The sequence below is a fragment of the Polypterus senegalus genome, chromosome 3, assembly GCF_016835505.1.
Source record: "Polypterus senegalus isolate Bchr_013 chromosome 3, ASM1683550v1, whole genome shotgun sequence".
Classification (NCBI taxonomy): Eukaryota; Metazoa; Chordata; class Cladistia; order Polypteriformes; family Polypteridae; genus Polypterus; species Polypterus senegalus.
In genome coordinates this window covers 58332766-58355640 of record NC_053156.1, presented here as the reverse complement: position 1 = coordinate 58355640, position 22875 = coordinate 58332766, and the positions used below count along the sequence as shown (strand labels likewise).

The 22875-nt window shown below is 38.2% G+C and overlaps 1 protein-coding gene across 2 annotated transcripts in view; it reads left to right on the top strand.

Moving 5' to 3' along the window:
- Positions 1–22875, top strand: part of esyt1a (extended synaptotagmin-like protein 1a) — a 102627-nt gene that overhangs the window by 21691 nt on the left and 58061 nt on the right. Inside the window, exons 2-8 of one of the 2 annotated variants that reach the window (XM_039747279.1) lie at positions 3946–3990; positions 10370–10411; positions 11901–12035; positions 18276–18349; positions 18575–18647; positions 18747–18836; positions 18924–18979. In XM_039747279.1, coding sequence (XP_039603213.1) covers positions 3946–3990; positions 10370–10411; positions 11901–12035; positions 18276–18349; positions 18575–18647; positions 18747–18836; positions 18924–18979 — 515 coding nt within the window. The remainder of the gene's footprint in view (positions 1–3945; positions 3991–10369; positions 10412–11900; positions 12036–18275; positions 18350–18574; positions 18648–18746; positions 18837–18923; positions 18980–22875) is intronic. The other variant, XM_039747280.1, reaches the window with a different exon arrangement.

The following is a 22875-nucleotide window of genomic DNA, read 5'->3' as shown; positions in this document are numbered from 1 at the left end:
AAAGCATTAAAGTCATGGCCATATTCTATTGCATATGGGACACAGATGGAAATTGAATGCGACTGCTTGCTTATGCAGAAGCGATTAGTTGGTCTTGTCATGGCTGCAGTAGATGCAGACTTCCCCAGCTGGAGACTGGTAGCTACAGCAAGTGGATGGTTGTTACATGAAACGTCAATACGCCGACCGATGGCTCATTGCTCAATTATGCCAATCCAGACCAAAACAACACTGGAATTGGAATGAGGGTGGCCAATTTCGAGTTGTGCTATTAAGTTTCTGATATATGCTGTAAAATGTCAATATTTCGCTTAGTAAGGAAGCTGCCAGACTATTATTAATTGTACAATAGAAAATCATTCCAGCTGTTTGTCAAAGAGGTGTTTGTATTCACTGAAATTCTACTGTGAATATTTCTTAGTGTTATGGCACATCATGGTGCTCTCTGGAGCTGAACAAATGGATTTTCCATTTGAATTTGCTCTTTTAGGTAGATTGTTCCCCTTAGAAGGACAGTGTATTGCAATAGTTGGAATTTGTGTGACTGCAGCAGGCTTGCTGTTTGTATAGTCTCCCCTGCAAGGGGACTCTGAAGCTACTAATTTAAATGATGAAATGTCACTGTTGGTGACGCATCGCTAATTCCATCCCCTGGCTGATGCAATATTTAGCACCATAACAGTATTAATTACTGTGGCCCATAAGCAGATTGATTGAAATATTCAGATTGTTAGAGCTTTAGTACACTCTTGAAGCAGTAGACACAAATCCGCAGGATGCATAAGTAAGCTTACAGTGAGCAAAAAATATTTAATGTTCAATTTAGACAGTGTATAGTATACAGGAGGGGAAAGCAAGCTTACTTCCACACTGGCTCCACAGGACATACCCCACTTAACCTTCATCCATTCCTAATGCTCTACAACTAGTGCTGGGAGGTATACTGGTTCATAACGAAAACCGTTTTTTATTTTTGTAATGATATGGATTTTTTTTATGTCGCAACACTGGTTTAAATAACCTAAACAACATTCGGAACATGGCACATTGGGGAACTGTTTAAGGGGGAACCTTTATCACTGCTACACCACTAAACACGCATGTAATGGAGTACATGCATTAGTCGAGGTATTGAGCGGTGAAAATGAACAGAGAACCTTCTGAAACTGAAGCTGTAGCAGACAAAGTTGAACATGATGAAACAGAAGAACTTTTGCCAAAAAAGGAGCCGTGTCTGTTGTCTGGAGATACATTGGTTTTAAAAGGACGGATATGAACCAAACAACTATTTACTGCAAATGCTGTCGAACTAAAGTTGTCGCTGGAGGCAGCAACACGAGCAATTTGCTGCACCACCTTAGCCACAAACATGCTTTGGAGTACCATTAATGTATGGAACTAAGATTGGCACACTCGATGTCCTCAGGTAAAACTGCAAAAGCTAGAGGACACTCAAGTCAGATGTCACTTGTAGATCTGTTTGCTAAAGGTACTGCCTACGACAAAAGCAAGCGGTGGATCAAGATAACTCAATGCTATTACAATCCATATAGCTAACGTCTCAGTGGACAGAGATTGTTAACATGAACAGAAAGTGTAGTTGGTTTACAAAAAAAATTACTATTTATTCCTTTCTAAGACATGTTCAGTGCAATATAACTTTTGAAAAGCACCTCTGGATATTTTACTAAGTCTAAATGCCTCTTTGGATGGTTGAAAATATGTTGTCAAAATTATAGTTTAAGTTGTTTGCAAAATTTGTTCAATAAAAAGGTTCTATATTTTAACTGCAACTGTCATGCAGTGTGATTCCTTCTCTTCATTAGTGCCACTCCCTTGAAAACTATCACTTTATGGGGCCATGCATCCTGTATTAATACTTGTGTGCACATAAAAATGTTTTTTGTACAATGTACAATTCTCACAACAGCGGAATAGGTTATTCTTAGCCAGTCTACTGCAATAATTGCAGTGGAAAATGTGGTTAACATCCACTTGTGCATGGGACAAAAATACCGTCAAATACCATGAAACCTTTTATAATTTTGAAAAATACCGTGATATAGAATTTTGGTCATACCGCCCAGCACTATCTACAACCCAGGTGTAAAAAAAATTAAGTTGATAGAGTGTGTTGGAAAGCTAGTGAGAGGAGCTTAGGAATACAAAAGTTGTGAAGAAGGCTAAAAAAGTAAGTTAGGAAAAAGACTTGTAGATTTGTATTGATATTGGCCATAGTTCAACAATTTATTAATGGACAGATATTGTGAAGTTCCTTTCATTTTAATCGGTTTCAAACCAGTTTGCCAGTTTAAAAAAATCTGTGTCTTTGTGTACTCATTATTTAATTAGTAATTTATAAAGATTGTATTTCCATCTATTTGTGAACTCGTCACTGCTCCCTGTGCCTGCACTCAGTGAAGAATACTATGCAAAAATGAATTGAATTGAATTGAATACACAACAATCTAGTATAAGCCTGTGATTTTTGATACTTGTGTGCAGAATTCCATGAGGTCGCTGAGACAAGCAGTTGTCTCGTTGGCTTGTCTGTTTGGTGCACAATTCAATAAGATTAAGTTCAAAACAATTTTTAAAACAACACTATTCACAGCCAGTAAATCAATAAATCCAAGAGTTTTTTCTGATAAATGAGTATTTGGCCCAATAGTTTTGCTTCAGTATTTTGTAGTAAAATAGAGAATACATCAGATTAGCTAATGGGGAAGAATGGGTGGGGGGGAGGGGGGGTCAATGTTTGACATTTTTGTGTTGTCAAAGAGAGATATGACAGGAACCACGTAACCAGAGCCTTTCAAAACTCCAAAATGCTGCTTGGTGATGAATGGGAAGACTACATATCATTGTGCCAGCATGGCTTGATTGGATGTATTGGTCTCCTGTGTTAGTCATCAGTTGCTGTCTGCTATGTGTCTTTTTTGTGTGTGAAAAGAAGCATGGCTTAAGTACATTTATAACCACTGTGTTTTAGAAGACAAAGTCAGAGTTTGTGAAAGTAACAAATGTTTTGTATTTCATATTCAAGAATCAAAACAGAAGCCATCATTGTATTTTCAATTTTTCTGATAGCCTGAGTTCAACCCTAATATGCAGTTTGCAAATGCTTCTATCATATCTAATGAACGTTTTTCTTTCTCTGAATAAGGCTTGAAAAGTGTGCCCTGTGGTAAATCTACTTAATGAATTGTACCCTTCACTAGAGATTGTAATTCATTTGTTCTTGATGATGCTAAATGCATAGATATATTTGGAGAACATTGTCATAATGTATTGTTTGAATCTATGCAGTTTCAATTTACAGTCATCACTGCAGTCCTGCTCACCCATGTTGGGGCCCAAGATAATGTGCAATTCTGCTTAACTCACTGTTTAAAAAAGACACAATGGTTCATGAAATGGTGCAAAAAGAAAATCGGAAGAGTTATGCTGCATGTTTTTTAACATTGAACAGTAAAGGTTGAGGCTTGGCTTATCACACCTTAGTTGAAAGTACAAAGTTGAAGAAGTACAAGCAGCATGAGCTGCCACTTTCTATGAGTCTGTTAAAAATATCATGTTACGTCTTCTTTTTTTAATGATTTCTTTGAAAACCTCAGATCTAAATAGGTTAGGTTAAAACATTAGAGTGGAGCATGCAGCCTTGCAAAAAATAAATTTTTCCTTCCAAATGTTCCACGTGATGGTCTACGGCTATGTCCTCTGCAACTATCACCAGCACATACAGCAGTGGATAGGCTGGTGCCAACTTCTGCCATTCAGTATTTTGGTAATTCAGTATATGGTAAGATTGTCATCTTGGGAGGTATACATGGAGACTTTGTAGAGTTTGAACAATAAAGTATAACAGTTTTCAGAACAATGTTTAGAAAATTCTTAGAAGAATCTCTTTTTTTTTTTTTCTCATTTCTCTTTTATTTTCTTCAGTCAGAATTCTTTATGGAAGCTGCCTTATTCTCTGGAGAGGAAAAGGCAAGTTAAGCTGTCAGTAATGAGTCTGACAAATGTGAGCGATACTCCTATGCAAGCATATACTGACTGCTTATATTGGTGATCTTTGTGTCATTTGGGTTTTCTTATTATTGTTTTTAACTATTTTCTTGGGCATCTCCTTTGGGTGGCATCAGAACATGCTGTCTACTAGCACTTTTCCTGCTTCTCTAATAGTCCTGCTCATCCAGGATGTGTACTATAAAGCTTGGTTACTTCTGCCTGGTAAGTCCAAGCGTTTCAATCTGTGTAAGGGCCAGGTTCCGTTTTATACGGAGTTTCACCAAGTATCGGGTTAGGTGACTAGGTAAATGCCAGCAATGACCGATCAGTGTACAACATTGTCAATCCATGTAGATTCTTTGTTTAATATGACGCCTTTCATGCTGAAGATTTCATTTTTTGAAGCTCCTTCCAAATCACTCCAACAGGGCACTTAACCTAAACAGTGCCATTTTCTAAGAGTTTAACAACCAATTGAATGCCACAGCTTAATTAACAATCGGTCATGTTAGCAATGCATTGCAGATTTTCTCTTATCTTGCTCCGTTGTCATTCAGTCATTTTCCAACCCGCTATCTCAACTAGAATATTCCTAATCAATCTACCATAACAAAATCAGATGAGGATGTCCCATGTTATATAAAATTAGAAGAAAGTAAAATTTTGTTTTGTTTGTTTTAGAATATGGCAGGCATTAATGTTGCCCTTAAATAATAGAGCCTTCTGGACTGTTGCCAAATTAACTAGTCTTCATCAGCTTTAAATGAAAAAATCAGATTAAGTTGCCTTTCCTTTGTCCGCTCTAGATCAATAGGGGAGTGGAGTTTTGAATAAATCTGGAGGCATATTACCTGACTTTTAGGCGATGTCAAACTTGAGGACTGCTGTTGCTGTATGTCGGATTACACAACTAAGAATCTTGGGGCCTGACAATTTAAATGACTCCATGATGACTTTCCAGCACAGTTTCAAATTTCCAAAGTATTGTGAGCTCACACATTTTATAGTGTAACATTTTGGACACAGTTAAAATGGACAAAAACACAATACACCATATGATATTTTTTTTTTGCTTATTTATTTATGTACCGCATATGCTCGCGTTTAAGTTCTCCTGCAGATAATTTCCGGTATTTTATAATGTCAGTCGTATAAGTCGAATGCGGAAAACTCACGCTATTGGTCCAAGAGATTATTATATGCTAATGCCCACCGGAGACAATAACCACGGAGCACACAGCCTTTTTTTTTATGTATTGTGCCTACGTGACCACACGGCAATACCCAAACTATTCCAAAAGCGATATTTGCACTGTTGTATCTCACACCCTCATACACCTTTATCATAAGAGCAAGTTGGGAAGCAAGTTTTAAGTTAAAAGTCATTGAAGTGGCAAAAGAAATTGGTAGCTGTGCTGCTGCAACAAAATTTAATGTATCTGAGAAACTGGTGCGAGATTGGGGGAGGCAAGAAGGTGTTAAAAAAATTAAGTGTTGTATTTTTGAACTGGTGTATAAGTCGGGGTCTGATTTTATGATCGATTTATTCGTGTTTCAAGACCTGACCTACGTGAATATATGCAGTATTTAATTATTTCTTCATTTAGTTTATTTCAGCAACACTGCATACCTCATGAAATATAATTTGAAATGGAAACTATCATTTTTCATCTGTCAAAGTTGAGAGTGTGTGCTCAAGTGAGTACTGAGCGCTCACAAGTCTTTGAACACCAATAGCTACATTTATTGGCAGATACCACCTTTCAGACTCTTAAGTGGTTGATCAATTCATGGTTTCCTGAATTAAAGTAGCTTCTTCATTAAATAATTCTGGCCAACCTTTCCTTGTTTTTGTGCCTGCTATGAACATGCACAGTCTCGGCTTTTAGCATGCCCTTTGCTTTCCTTGAGGATCCTGTCATCATTCCTTCAGCCAATGATTCACCAAACCAAAAGCAGTAATTTCTACTGCCTACCCTCTCAAATTTAATAGGTGAAAAGGACAGTTTTCATTTCCAACTGTATTTCATGTTCCATGTCACTGAAAAGAGTAAATAAATGAAGAAATAATAAATGCATAAAGAAATTAGCAACAAAAATGTCATGACAGTTAATTATTTATGTCACACATTTTTATTTTCATATTTATAAATAACTAGCCATGCTACCTGTGAAAGACAGGCAATTGAATAATTTTTTAAAAATGCATTGTATTTGCTGTCTCTTGCTCCAATTGTACCATCGACGCCTTTCCTCTGTATTCACGTGTCTGAACCTCTCTTCACCAGTTCCCCCATTATTTTCAAGGCACAGTTCTCACCTCCTTCAAACTTTTATACTTCCATCTTTGAAGGCCTTCTGTGTCTAACACTCGCTCTTCCTCTTTCGATTGCATCACCAAAGCCAAACTGACCAATCATATTGATCTAAGGGACAGGACACTCACATAGACCTTTAGTGTTTTATTATATAGTAGCTGCTCAGTTACTATTTAGGTTGGTGTATTAATTTGAAAGTTCCATTAGAGTAGGAATGTCAGTACGGTATCAAAATATATATTGATCAGTATAAGCCTGTAAACTGTTGTGTTTGAAGTAGGGATATGACATTTATTGTTTTAATACAGGTTAAAATGTTTTTTGTAGTCAGTTAAACTTTTTACAAATTAAGTGCCATTCATTCAGGGTCAACACCATTTAGTACTAGGACTCCATCACTCTCTCAATCTTTAAACACTTCACTGCACATCTAACCTGCTGATTTTAAAATTATATTTCATCACATTTACTATATAATGACTGAAAATTGAAAGTTGATTGGATTTGGCTGGCTGTGGCATCTGCTTCACAGATGGCACCTACATTAATGCAGCAGCATTGTACACTTTTTCCTTTGAACTGCATCACAAAAAGTGCTACTCAGCAGAGCAGTGGTTGTGATTTGTTGATTTTTGTACTTTTGTGATGGCCCTGTTTTGTTTTTATTTCTTCATACTGCTGGGGAAACCAGCTTAAATTTTAAATTTGCAAGTTATATTACATATTGTATTGAGTATGAAAAATGGTATTGAATTTCAATACTTAGTATTACATTGAAGTTAGGAATCTTGTTATGACAACCCTACTTTAGAGTGACACAACTTCAGTGTAGCAGAAGTGCACTCTCAGAGACCACTTTTCCACTTGCTTCTGCGATCTGAATGAAAGTTAGGGAGTTCAGGTATTCCAACTAGGAGAATGCTATTCAGTGGCATTTCTGCTACTCCTCTCTTATACACTTCATTCATGCACCTGCAAATCCTAAGAAGAAAGTTTCATAATTGCTGAGACTTCAGCCCATACAGACATGCCCTAATTCTTTTTCTAGTGGAGAGTTCACAAACTGTCATCTCTATCTTTGTTACCAAAACAGGTGGTGGCCATGACAAGACTCAAAAGGAAGTTTCACCAGATGCAGGAAAACCTCAAGGCTAAGTTATCTGTCTGCCTGCATCAGTGACCAGAAGCATTATCGCTCAGCAGCTCCCACAAGCTCTGTGGGGTGCCTTGAATGTTGAGGTGCTCCTTGCTTGCTGTTTATCCAACAGTGGCTGGAAAGTACATTTAACAGCTTGTGAGAAATCACAGAAATATGAAGAGTGGGCTTGCTGGTTCATGTTGAAATTCACTGATGGAATTCTTGGTGATATTCTGTTCACTTTGCCCATGTGTGTGGGTTTCTTTTTTAAATGTCATGTTACCTGGTTGACCAAGGTGTGTCAAAACTGCACATTGACTCGTTTCTAGGACATGGACATGGACATGGTCAGTCAGTCATTCTCCAACCCGCTATATCCTAACACAGGGTCACGGGGTTCTGCTGGAGCCAATCCCAGCCAACACACGGTGCAAGGCAGGAACAAACCCCTGGCAGGGCGCCAGCCCACCACAGGGCACACACCAAGCACACACTAGGGACAATTTAGGATCAGCAATTCACCTAACCTGCATGTCTTTGGACTGTGGAAGGAAACCCATGCAGACACGGGGAGAACATGCAAATTCAGAGGACATGGTCCTTGGTTTAAATAAGCTGGTTTCCGTTAATGACTGAGGCAGTGACTTCAGAAGCAGATAGCCAAAGGGAATGATCATGTTGCCACTATTAAGTGGACAAAGAGATGGCTAAGAAGAAAGAGAGATTTTAAAAACACAGGTATATATACCTAAGAGAAGCATGGATGAATATACAGGTGCATACAGGTATACAATAATATAAGGTAGCTACACTAATTAACCCTGGTGCCAGAGAGTGGCACATTCAAGTAAGAATTTCACTGTACTCTGTACATGTGACATTAATGACCCTTTAAATCTACAAAGGAGGAGTGGATTGATATACAGTGTGAACTTGATGGGGGGGTTGTTATAGTGGCTCAGAACCCTAGAATGATGGCAATTGCACCCAAAGTTTAAGAAAAAATAATGACGTGATGGATTAAATAAAAGCCAGAACCAACATACAATGCAGACAAGAACTAAGATAAGTAATGCCAGAAACTATCTAGGAAAAGGTTGGGTTGTAGCTAGAAGAGGTGTTGGAGAGGCCATCGAGGGACACTTACCCTATTGTCTGTGAGTGGATCCCAATGCCTTAGTGCTTTGACAGAGATACTGTACTGTAAAAAAAAATGTCACTATCCTTCAGATGAGATGTAAAACATCCTCACTCACTGTGGTCATTTCCTGAATGTATTTTGAAAATACTAGGGTGTACCCCGCTGTCCAGGCTAAATTGTCCATTACAGTCTGCTCATTCTGGCACCTTAGTTAACCTCTGTCCCCCTATTTATCTCCTGTCCCTTATCGGATAACTATCTCTCTGATCCCTTCACCACCTAATAGCTAGTATGTGTTTAGCGTACTGGTGCAAGAATGTTTCATTATCCCAATACATGCTACACATTGATGGTGGTTGAAGTGGTTATCCAATGTCTGAGTAAAGTGCTTTGAGCAGATTAGAAAAGCGCTATATAAATGGATATTATTTTTCTTTCTTTCACACGTTTAAGACTGTGTGTTTGTGGCCAATCATGTTCTTGTCTATGACATTTACCTTGGAGGTATGGACTGCAACAGATATGCCAGGGTAAAGCTCTGCCTAGTTACACCTGGTTTCCCTGCAGTCTTGAGCTTGACTTTGGTCTTAAAGGGTTAAATCTCCCTGGTAACCTCGGTAACTTTACAGCTTCCTGCAGTATTTGAAGGATAGCACAGTCCCAGACATTCCTTCTGGGACCACATGCTTTCCAGCAGGCTTCCTCTCTGTTAATAGATAATTAAACATAGTTGGAAATCTCTGGTTTGTATGCTCTGAAAGTGTCCTGAAAGATGATTGCCTGACTTGCTTCCTGTGGTTTATTAGGGGAACTCGGAAAACAAAACTCTTGCATTGACATGGTGATGGGTATTCTCCATTGTCAGTTCACGTATATGTTTTGTTATTACGGTCTTGAAAAAACTGTACTGTACCAAATTTTTCATTCTACAAAGCTATAGCATCAACTATACATAAAGGAGAGTTGGGTAAATATATAGGCATATGTAACAGACAGCAGTTAATATGCATAAAAAGTGACAGACAGAACAATTCCTGACCCACCTATGGTCTTCAAACTACAACAAGGCTGATATTTAACTAGTTTTTGGCTACAAAACCTGTTGTCTCTTGATACATTTTCCAACTTGCTGGCAGAAAGCATCATAGTGTTGCTTATGAAGTGATCATAGACCAGTACCCAAAGGTCAATACAGTATCTATAATCCTCCAACTTGCTTTCAGCATCTGGCTCTTTATAAACAATAGCTTGCACATAGTTTTGGGCATTATATTTTGCTTTTGCAGTTCCAGAGTTTGGATCTCAGGACTTGTAGAAACTGAATTCCTTTGAGTGTAAAAGTACCATGCCCCTTGTCAAAGCAGAAGGGCTGTGGCAGTAAATAAACAGTGCGTTGGGTCTAGTTAGTGTCCACAAAGTGATGGTAGGCAAGCAATTGGAGTCTACTAAGTCCACGATACTAATAAGAGATAAAAAAGACAGCAGTTTGAAACAGGAATGGTGAAGATAAAGGACCATTACATTGCTGGGTGTTATGCTGCCTGAAGCCTTTTAATTACTGTATTATGCTGCTGTATCCTAACCAAGCCACTGGTGGGTATCTGGGAATACTAATAGAAAATGTCTCATGTGCATGTATGCCTGTCTATCTGTATGTGTCAAGTATAATGCATCTAATATTTAAAAGGTGCTGTCAAAATGCCAATATTCAAGACTTTCCTCCAGATTCTAATGCATCTTTTTGTTTTCTCTGTTGTGCAGGTAAACTTCCCGGATGTGGAGAAGGCAGAGTGGCTAAACAAGGTGAGAAAGCAGTATCATTTCTCAAAATTCATCCTGTCCAAATCATCAAGGCTGTTGTTGGATTTTACCTTTTGGTGCACCTTTAGAAGCTGCTGTGTCAACTTAGCAGTGATGTGCTTGCTGCCCTTGGCGTCCATTTGCAAGATTTGGAAACTGTGGCAAAAAGTGATCTCCTTTATTTATACTCTCGGGTTGTTCGTTTTCCTCTTTCCCCATTGTGAAATGTATTACTCTTTCTCAGTCTTGCTCTGTGATGAATATAAATTAATTTGTCTCAAATAAATTAGCTGTTTAAAAAAGTCTATGAATCAGCAGCCTGGGGCTTAGTAACTGTTGCAATTTACTTAAAAGCTTTTCCTGTTTCTCTGCAGCTTCCCAGTTCGACAGAATAATCAGACATGGCAGTATGCCGTAATATCCATCAGGAGACTGATGAGCACAGAGGGCTTTCAGAGTAGATTTATTTCTTTTTCAAATTCTGCCCTTTCTATTAAGTTGTTTCAGCTGGAGACTATGCATGTCTATAAGGACCTGGTCACTCATTTTGTGAATTTTTAAACCACAGTACTGCAGGATGCACCACTTTGTTCTATATGGTCCCAGAATATTTTTGCTGCTAGCAGTTCAAAAATACATGTAAACAGTGCAGGTGAAGTGGTAATTTAACAAGAGTTACAGCATATTATCTGCCAGCAAGGGAGTGTCCGCACACTGGGACAAGGAGTGGCTGCCCCACTTTCAATAGCCTACTCTCTATATCTTTTTCTTTTGGTTTGTTCAATAAACTCCTTGTGAATCAGCAATTTCATACTTTGGGGTTGTACGACGGCCTGTGTCTGGATCTTGCTTCAATTCCTAGACTGACACATCCATTTTGCAGTCCCCTACATTTACAGGATAAATGCACATATGTTGATTTTGTTATTTACAAATTAAGACTGTGAAGCCAGCAATGAGCCTTTGAAAAAATTGACACCAATGTTTTTTGTGGTCCTTTTAATGGATTAGGCTGTGGTCTTGTTTTTTGCTTATTGCTTCTGGCATAATCTTTAACACTCCTCTAATCCAAAGGATGTAAGAGGGTCTTAAAATTGTAGAGTGGATGAACTGAGCAGTTCAATGCTCATAAAGAGACCTTGCTCATTCTAGCTTGATTGATTGATTATTAGATTTTTTTTCACGTTTTCATGTAAAAGAAAATCAGTGGCTCCTGGGAAAAAGTGGCCTCTGAGAGAGCATGTGGCTTTTTTGCAGGTCTGTAGGGTGAGACGTCATTTAGAGGGAGCTTTTTGCTGAACAGTAAGATGTTGAAAGGAGGCAGAACACCTGCTACCATTGAAACTGTTGATGGGGAAAGTATTGTGGAAAGGCAAGGCAGTAGAGCAGATAAACAGGATATGCCTGAATATTTTTCCTGCATCTGCTCCATAAATTAATAGTGCTAAATTCTTTCTGTTTCTGATGAGAATCTCCTTTCTCCCCCTCACAGGTGCTAAAGCAGGCTTGGCCATTTTTAGGGCAGTTTATGGAAAAACTACTAGTTGAGTCAATTGCCCCTTCCATCCGAAGCTCCAATGCTCACCTGCAGACATTTGCCTTCACCAAAGTTGACCTGGGAGAAAAGGTAAGCATCTGTTAGAAGCCTATTTACGAGTGCAAATTCAGAAGATATAGTATAGGTGAATGGGTTAGCATCTTGCATGGTTTCTAGTTTGTCATTTAATGCTTTGCTATGTAATAGATAATCCTTTTTGTCTCCCATGTTATGAACATTGTGCTGTCAGAACCTAATTTGCAAAACGTTCCATCCATCCATTATCCAACCCCGCTATAGTTCAAATGAACAAAATTTTCCAGTCCTGAAAAAACCTGGGAATTGAGCAACATGTTGTATGTTTTGGAAAACTTGCAAATTATTAAGTACTAGCTATGTGCGCCCAACTACGTTGCGTGTTAAAGTTGTCTGTGAAGGGCTTCTTATTTAAACATGGTTGCCAGTCATGAACTGGGCCCTTCGTCGCACAGCATTATGATTTTTTATAAGGGAAACAAAATTACAAAAGAAAACCCTTGGACATTGATTCGATAGGAACGGCCTACTCCGAATCACTGTCCGAATAGTAATTATGTGGTGGTGTTGGAGTATTTCTGTTTCTGTCTGTTCACAGTCCGTCTCGCTTTCAAGACGCTATCGTTTCCTCTCACGATGCCTTCTCAACCTTTCTCCAATCTTGCAGGTTGCTTTGTGGCAATCCAAAGAGTAAGGCAATATATATGGAGCAATGGTTATAAAAAGGGGACACATCGGTATCTAGGCTCTTTAAAGCATAAATAGGGATAACTTCACTGACATGTGAGCAAGGCATGGTACAACTGTGAGACGCGCAGCACTCGCCGGCTACAACGTAACAATAATTTCCGGAACGTGCTGTTACGTTGTCATTCATTTTACCCACTGTCTTTCTTTCATTCATATGTTACGTAGGCACGTACCTTTTATCTTCGGCAATCTCATTCCAGGCCTCAGGAGCTAACCAGCGTAACACTGTCCACCACCCCTTTCGTTATTCCGGCACATTGTTGACATCCATGTGTAACAACAACGTACTAAACTGGAAGGTGGTCTACGCATGCGTGGAATTCGCGGACAAGCAAAGATCAAGATCTAAATGAAGATCTCTTTAGTTAATTTAAAGCACAACAATTTGTTTAGTTTGAATGTCTGTGTTTTGAGGTGTGACTGGAGTACTACAGCCTTCAGTAGTATAAGCCTGGAGGAGATTCTTAATGCAATGCCTATGTTTTAGCTGTCTCTCTACTGCCATCTAGTGCTTCTAATTCATTCGCGGACAAACAAAGATCAAGATCCAAATGAAGATTATATATAGAGATAAAATATAAATCTAATTGCTTCTGCACACGTTTTGGCTGACACAGCAAAATATTTTGTGCAAATAAATCAAAAATACAAAAATATATATTTACAAGTGAAGAAGTGTCTGTCTGTGTTCCATACAATCAGAGGTCACCCTACTTGAAGATAGCGCACATCCAGCAATATGACAGTATGGTTGTATTATTCAGTATCTGTTTACCTTTAACTAGCTGGTGTGCTGGGTTGGTAACTTCACATCAGGAGAGGCCCACCAAATTAACTAGATAATTAAAAGGGCAGGCTCAGTTATGGGACACACCCTACACCAGCTGAGGAGAAAAGGAGAGAATGTGGACCTCCAAGTAATTGTAGGAGCTGACCACCTCATCTTCTCCCTGAATAGTGACCAGACATATAGGATCTTTGGTGTGGAGAAAGTCAATAACTAGTATTTTGTTTTGACTGATGTTAGGATTCATTCTCTTTGCACCAAGAAACAAAATTCTCCACCAGACCCCTATACTCTGTCTCATCCCCCTTATTAATATACCCCATAAGTACAGAATCATCTGAGAATTTCTGCAAGTAGTGTTAATATTTATAGTCGGAGGTGTACAGATTGAAGAGAAAAAGAACTGTTCCTTGTGGTGCTCCAGTGTTGCTCACATCCTTATCAGAAAAACAATCATTGAGTCTCACAAAGTGCACTCTGACAAGGAATCCATTGTCCATGGCACCATAGGCTCATCCGCCTGCATATCTCTAAGTTTACCCTTTAACAGGGATGGCTGGATGGTATTGAAAACACTGGAGAAATGAAAATGCATAATTCTCAAAGTGCTGCAAGCTTTGTGTAGGTAAAAATAAGCCAGTCTTTTTCCGGCAGGCAAACTGCTGTGTATCCAGGTGGTCTACCACAAGAAGACTCCTATAGTCCAGAGCCCATCTCTGCATTGCAAAATACAATTCAAACACAGTAGACCATGACATTTTGGGACAAGGTTTTGTTTACTTCTTTACTGAAATTCAGAAATGTTTAAAAGGTATAAGAAATAAGGAGTTATAGTTTTATGATTTTGTTATAAAAAGGTTGACATTTTTAAGTTAAGAGTATTTGCTGTGGAGACAACATACAGTATATTTAATTTTCTTTTGCTAAACCTGTTGGAGTTAAGAAAGAAAATTACATTTTTTGTTGAAAAGACACTAAATTGTGCTGACTAAATTTTGCAAAGGTAGTCAATTGCTGATAAGAGCCTAATTAGAAAAGTAGTTATTAAACTGTTTATATGTTAATGAAGATTAACATTTGCTTTCATTTGATATTTCTATACTGTATTTTAAGATATGATACATAAAATAGAGTGAGGCTTATAAAGCCTGTACTTGTTAATGTGTTTACTTGGAAAGCGTCTTGAAAAATATTTTAAAAAGAGTGGGAACCCTGCCTTCAAGGGAAGTCAAATGCTCTACAGATTTACCTGAATGCACCAATCAACACTCCATGACAGTGTTATTAATAAAGTGCTGCTTAAATAAATAATAAAAAAAAAAAAAACTGCTCCCCATCTCCTTCAAATAATAACCTATTACCAATCCATTTACATGGTAAATGTTGAAGAAGCTGTGGTCAGAGTGCTGTGTGGAAATTTCTGATAATTCATATCCGTTCCATCCACTGCAGAAAAGTTCACAAAACCAAGATGAAAGACAATTTAAAGTTACACATCAGTATTCTTTTAGTATTATTACAAGCATTATAATTTTGTCAAAGGATAAATTCAGTGTTTTGAGATTATATAAAGAAAAATTATTTCAACTCTATCTAATTTGATAGTGAATAATGTATTGATTACCTTCTTATCTCCTCTTTTAACATATTAAAACAGTACCTTTGCAAATAAATAATTACAGTGCATCCAGAAAGTATTCACAGCGCATCACTTTTTCCACATTTTGTTATGTTACAGCCTTATTCCAAAATGGATTAAATTAATTTTTTTCCTCAGAATTCTACACACATCACCCCATAATGACAAAGTGAAAAAAGTTTACTTGAGGTTTCACATGTAATCACATGTACATAAGTATTCACAGCCTTTGTCATGAAACTCAAAATTGAGCTCCGGTACATCCTGTTTCCCCTGATCATCCTTGAGATGTTTCTGCAGCTTAATTGGAGTCTACCTGTGGTAAATTCAGTTGATTGGACATGATTTGGAAAGGCACATACCTGTCTATATAAGGTCCCACAGTTGACAGTTCATGTCAGAGCACAAACCAAGCATGAAAATTATTTGTAGACCTCCAAGACAGGATTATCTCGAGGCACAAATCTGGGGAAGGTTACAGAAAAATTTCTGCTGCTTTGAAGAATCCAATGAGCACAGTGGCCTCCCATCATCCGTAAGTGGAACAAGTTCAAAACCACCAGGACTCTTCCTAGAGCTGGCCAGCCATCTAAACTGAGCGATTGGGGGAGAAGGGCCTTAGTCAGGGAGGTGACCAAGAACCTGATGGTCACTCTCAGAGCTCCAGAGGTCCTCTGTGGAGGTAGGAGAACCTTCCAGAAGGACAACCATCTCTGCAGCAATGCACCAATCAGGCCTGTATGGTAGTGTGGCCAGACAGAAGCCACTCTTTGGTAAAAGGCACATGGCAGCCTGCCTGGAGTGTGCCAAAAGGCACCTGAAGGACTCTCAGACCATGAGAAACAAAATTCTCTGGTCTGATGAGACAAAGATTGAACTCTTTGGTGTGAATGCCAGGCATCACGTTTGGAGGCAACCAGGCACCGCTCATCACCAGGCCAATACCATCCCTACAGTGAAGCATGGTGTTGGCAGCATCATGCTGTGGGGATGTTTTTCAGTGGCAGGAACTGGGAGACTAGTCAGGATAAAGGGAAAGATGACTGCAGCAATGTACAGAGACATCCTGAATGAAAACCTGCTCCAGAGCGCTCTTGACCTCAGACTGGGGCGACGGTTCATCTTTCAGCAGGACAACGACCCTAAGCACAGAGCCAAGATATCAAAGGAGTGGCTTCTGGACAACTTTGTGAATGTCCTTGAGTGGCCCAGACTTGAATCTGACTGAACATCTCTGGAGAGATCTTAAAATGGCTGTGCACCGATGCTTCCCATCCAACCTGATGGAACTTGAGAGGTGCTGCAAAGAGGAATGGGCGAAACTGGCCAAGGATAGGTGTGCCAAGTTTGTGGCATCATATTCAACAATACTTGAGGCTTTGATTGCTGCCAAAGGTGCATCGACAAAGTATTGAACAAACGCTGTGAATACTTATGTACATGTGATTTCTCAGTTTTTTTATTTTTAATAAATTTGCAAAAACCTCAAGTAAACTTTTTTCACATTGTCATTATGGGGTATTGTATGTAGAATTCTGAGGAAAAAAATGAATGTAATCCATATTGGAATAAGACTGTAACATAACAAAATGTGGAAAAAGTGATGCGCTGTGAATACTTTCCGGATGCACTGTATGTATTTCTATTGTGGGTATTATGCATACTTCCAATTAAGAATACAGTGTGTTGTACAATTAATTAGAAATATATTGCAAAAAAATGAAATATAACAAACACAAAACATAATATTGAAATATAAACAGAAAAACATCATGCAATATATTCAAAACTGCATATCTTTAAATAAATAGTAATTTGAATGCAACATGTCTTAATAAAGGTAATTTATTTGTTGATATAAATGTGATGCACATCCTTTCTAAATATTACATGTACCATATATGTGTGTGGTCATCTGAAAAAAATCAAGTAGACCCCATAATTATTTTTTGAAATTTGTAACATGTGGACCTACAGTATCAAGATTTCACCTTAATTTAAGTACATATTTTATATAAAGGTAATTTTGTGTGTGTGTGTGAACACACAGGAAGAGATAAAGAAGGAGAGACCAGAAGAGTCCAGAGTAAGCACAAACTGCTAGATTGCATACAAGATATATCTATTTTTTATCCAACATGAACGTTGGCTTGTTATGTGTTGAATAAAAATAGCTTGTCCAGCTCAAGTAATAATGTTAAAAAAAATTGGCCAAGTAAAATCTTTTTTGTACTGTTTGTGACCTGAGGTTATATTAATATTTTTTAGGTTTTCTGAAGACAGAATGATTTTCAGTTATGTCTCCATCTTTAAAAAATGCAATGTTGAAAGAAGATATTCTTGCATTTTCAATTGACTAACTTTCCTAATGCCTCACGAGAAAATATTTTTCACAAATAATTTTGGTATTTTTCCAGAACCCTTTATTTTTCCATTTATTGTCAAGAAATTGATCTCTGCATTAGTGGTTTCTATTTAGCTCATAAGTAATACTTCTTAAAAATGATGTGCCATTTGTAAGGTGTTTGCTGCTAAATGGATTTTCTGGCTGTGTCCATGTCGACCCCACAGGGATTCATAATTTTTTACATTAAACATTCTATCTTGATAAAATCAAACATGATTGTGGGGCTAGTATATTTTGCTTCAACTTGCTTTTTAAACAGGTTACTTATAATTGTACTTTCTAGAATGTACAATTACCCAGCATATGGATTATTAGCACTTTTTTAGTCATTCTTTAATTCTTGTGGGAGGCTGATGACTCACCACTGCCTGACTCCATTTTGTTAACCGTATAATACTCCTCATACACAGAATAATGAGTTTTAAGAAATGTTGTGCGTGTGTTCTAACATTTTGTGGGTTAAGACTGCAATTGTGAAGATAAATATGAATAAACTATGGCCCAGTTCAGGGTTGGTACCTGTTGGATGGGCACTGGCTCCTTGTGAATCTGAACTGGAAAAGCAGATAAAAAAAAATTATTGAACTGAATAAAAAGTACAGTAAAGTAAACTTTTTTTACACACTGTTTTTGAGTAAATTGGATTTGGGCTTCTCTTGTCTCGTTAAACTTGCTTATATTTACCTGACCAACTGCCTTTCCATTTTGTAGCCTATCCGAGTGATCGGAGTGAAGGCCCACACAGAGATGAACAAGCATCAGGTCCTGCTTGACGTCTATATCAGGTAATTATGAATGAAGAACTTCATTAGAAGGGCTGAGGATAAGAAATGTTAAAGTGAGCAATGTTTTTATTGGTTGATCTCTGGGGGCCTGGTTGTCAGTAGATGAGGGGGATGTATTGAAGTACTGTCACAATAGGACTGTTCACCTTCCAGTGTCATGTGTCTGCTCAGCCTTGCTTCCTATTAAGATCAGTTCACTCATGGCGTGCATGTAATGTTCCACAGCTATGTTGGAGATGTTGAAATCAATGTGGAAGTAAAGAAATACTTGATCAAAGCTGGAGTGAAGGGAATCCAGGTGAGCAAAAGCACACATTTTTCAAGACTGTACACAGGTCAAAAAAAAAAAAAAGATGTTGTAGTAATTGGTACTTTTTTTTTTTTTTTATCCTCACAGTTGCATGGGATGTTGCGTGTCATATTGGAACCCATGATTAGCAACCCACCTTTCTTTGGTGCCATTACCATGTTTTTTATTCAGAGACCTGTAAGTGCCTCCCTTTTGTTGTTCTGCATTCCTGTCGTGAATTATGGCCACATAATCATCTCTATTTATTTATTTCACTCATTTTAGAGGCTTGAAATCAACTGGACAGGAATGACAAACTTACTGGACATTCCGGGACTGAGGTAAGAGTTGCCTTAAAATTTCTCTGGACCTGTTGAGTATACCTAACCTTTGAGCTTGATGAGGAGGGTTTTAGGACAGTGGCTGTTGAAGTTGGAAGTTATTTGTGAATATTTGCAGGTTCACAGTGTTTAGCTGTGGTTGGATATTTTTGAGTGTCATGCTCTCAGGATGCTCTGTTTTGCTGTGGTTGTGCAGACATTTGGAAATGAAAATTTAAGGAACTTCAGTTGACATTGTAAATTAAATAAGTCACTCATTTTCTAACCCACTTAATCCTGGGGGTGCTGGAGCCTGCTCCAGCTAGCACAGGGCACAAGGCAGGAACAATCCCCTGGACAGGGCACCAGTCTATTGCAGGGCAAACACACACACACTTACACACCAATCACACACCAGAGCCAATTTAGTATCACCAATGTACCTAACCTGCATGTCTTTGAACTGTTCAAGGAAACTCGGGCAGACATGGAGATCTTGGGACGTGAACCTAGATTTCCTTATTGTGTGCCTTTTTTATTTTTAGCACTTCCAAGTTCAAACTGTTTAAACAAGATTAAAATTCAGATTATTTGTTCAGTCTCATATTGGTTTCTTTGCATGTTTGCTTATTTTTTATTTTTTTTATGACCAAAATAGCAAATTAAGTAGATACAGCGGATACATACCTGACATTTGTGTTTCCTGTGAGCTTAATGGAATATACAGTACTGTGTTGAGTCTGTTAGATGGTGTTTACATTTACTGTTTTAATGGATTTTTACACATTGATGTGAAGTACTGCCTTAAAATTTTTATTAAGAAGAAAATTAAAACTTTTTAAACTGAGGGAAAATATACCAATAATTATTTGTTAAGGATCTCTTTGTATACCACATTGTGAGTTAGGCCCTCCGGTTGTAATATGACCAACTGGTTTCATCGATAACTTCACATCCAGCTTTTGAGAGTTTAAACATTCATAAACATCAAAGTGTCCACTACTGAAATCGTCACCTGTCAATCTAAGATGTTTAAGAGGCATTGGCGGTTGTCGAAAGGTAGAGACTGGAGCGACAGACAGCCTTATTTAGGGACCCAACGCCGCCTCACACGGTGACCAAGCTGCAGGCTATGGACGTATATATGTACGTAAGTAGGATTCAGTTAGCGTTGGGAACCCGTGTACCAAATTTCTTGAAGATGGGCCCATAAGTAACAAAGACCGTTGAAAAGTTCAATATGGCGGCCGACAGTGGCATCATACCACCAAAATAAGTAATGCATTGGTTTCGGTTAGCGCAGGGAAGCCGCCTACCAAATTTCGTGAAGATGGGGCCATAAATAAGAAAGTTCAACATGGCGGATGTTGTCGACTGTTATGACCGTTACGCGTACAATTTCGAAATGAAACCTGCTTAACTTTTGTAAGTAATCTGTAAGGAATGAGCCTGCCAAATTTCAGCCTTCTACCTACACGGGAAGTTGGAGAATTAGTGACATTGGAAAGTTCAATATGGCAGCCGACAGTGGCGTCATACCACCAAAATATGTACGTACATCAGTTTTGGTTAGCACAGGGAAGCCACCTACCAAATTTCGTGAAAATGGGGCCATAAATAAGAAAGTTCAACATGGCGAACGTTGTCAACCGTTATGACCGTTACGCATAGAATTTCGAAATGAAACCTGCTTAACTTTTGTAAGTAAGCTGTAAGGAATGAGCCTGCCAAATTTCAGCCTTCTACCTACACGTGAAGTTGGAGAATTAGTATAGTATATTAGAATTATATAGTGCTTATATATATATATATATATATATATATATATATATATATATATATATATATATATATAAGCACTATATAAATAACATTTATTATTATTTTTATGCACCCATCAAAAGTGCAAAATTCACTTCATAAATGTGATTTACCATATCATTTATCAGTGTATAATATACAGTATGATAGAGAAACCCCAACCTCAATGGCCTATTTTTAAAATATATTTAATCTAAGGTTCATTATAGCTCAAGGCCTGTTTGCATAGCACTGGGTGCAAGGCATCAACCATCTCCAAATGAGCTAGCAGTTTTTGGCAGGGCACACTTATTAGCACATGCCCACAGCACCCCAATTTATAGTTACTATGTAACCTAGCATGTGTGCATGAGAAATGTGTGAAAAAAACTGAGTAAACTAATATGGACATGGGGAGAACAAGGCAGCTCCACAAGCAATCACCACAAGCTGTTACAAAGCAGAATTCACCACTATTTCAATATATTTCTCCAAGGAACTTTAACATGATGAAAACAATTCGACTGTTGTGTGGAAATGGTTGAAATGCACACAAGGGGAACACATATAAGCAAAATTCATACTGCATCAGTAAAGCGTGCCCCTTATCTGCAGTAATGACAACACTACACCCTTTTACATATATCCCAATTTAAAGTCATATCACTGTTGTGTACAGCCCTAAACATACATTAGTGTGCCACTCAGTACTCAGCATCCCCAGACAGCCTATTCTCCTCAAAGTGAAACCTTTCCGGTGGCATAAATTGGCCAAACAACCAAAATAATTCTTTAGTTTCTACTGTGATTTTTTTCTGTAGTAAACATTACCACAAAAACATTACAAATACAGAGCTATAGTAAAACATTTACACCTTTTTTTAACAGAGGAAAGCAGGTTAAGTGACTTTATAAGAGTCCAGGCAAAGACTGAGATGCAGCCTTTGTCTTACATGAATGTGCCTGAGCCCTTTTATTGTACCTGTGCACACTTAAGTAGTTTCTATCGGGGAGAATGTCATCAGTCTGCATGAGTCCATACAAGCATGCTTATGATAAGGCTATTGTCCCCCGGCTGACAATGTTGCCTAATGGCTAAGGCACTGAAGTACAATACAGTACTGCCAATTAAATTAATGTGTAGCTGTGAACAGGTCACACAACCTCCCTGGCTTTCAATTGTAAGAAAATACTTGTGAAGGAGTCTACTATGACTCTGTTCTTTTGAAACATACTAGGTTTGCTTTCATTATAGAAAGATGCTGTGTAAACTGGAAAGGCCGGTTAGAGTGTGCAGTAAGATTCCATCAACAACCAAGTCTTGGAGGAAGTCTCCACTTATTGATGAGATACTTGTATGGCTGTGTGTGTAGTAATGTACTGAGCCAATGCTTTGGCCAGCTGCAACACACACAGTGAAAATAGTTTTTTAGTGTGTTAGGAACATTGAAAGGGAAGGTCTACAGGATGGTAGTGAGACCAGCTATGTTATATGGGTTGGAGACGGTGGCACTGACCAGAAAGCAGGAGACAGAGCTGGAGGTAGCAGGGTTAAAGATGCTAAGATTTGCACTGGGTGTGACTAAAATGGATAGGATTAGGAACAAGTACATTAGAGGGTCAGCTCAGGTTGGACGGTTTGGAAATTAAGTCAGAGAGGCGAGATTCGTTTGTTTGGACATGTGCAGAGAAGAGATGCTGGGTATATTGGGAAAAGGATGCTAAGGATAAAGCTGCTAGGCCAGAGGCAACCCCTAACTGGAACAGCTGAAAGAAGAAAAAAATGTGAGCCCATCAATATACAGCCATAGAAGTTTGGGAATTGTGCTATTCACTACAGGATATTGCATAAATATTTTATTTGATTTTTCATAAATCTGGCTGTATTTTATTGGTCTTTAATCTACAAATAAACAATGTATAGTATATGAGATTCAATACAGCATTCACAAAACAGATATTTTAACATTTCACACTATACCTACCCTTCTAAGACAAGCTGCTCTGTTTGCTACTGCCTTTCATAATGGTGTGCTAGTCAAAGAATCTGCCAAAGTATGTTGCTATTGGTTTTCTTAAGGTTATGTATTTGCTCAGTAGGTTTTTCTGCTATTCAT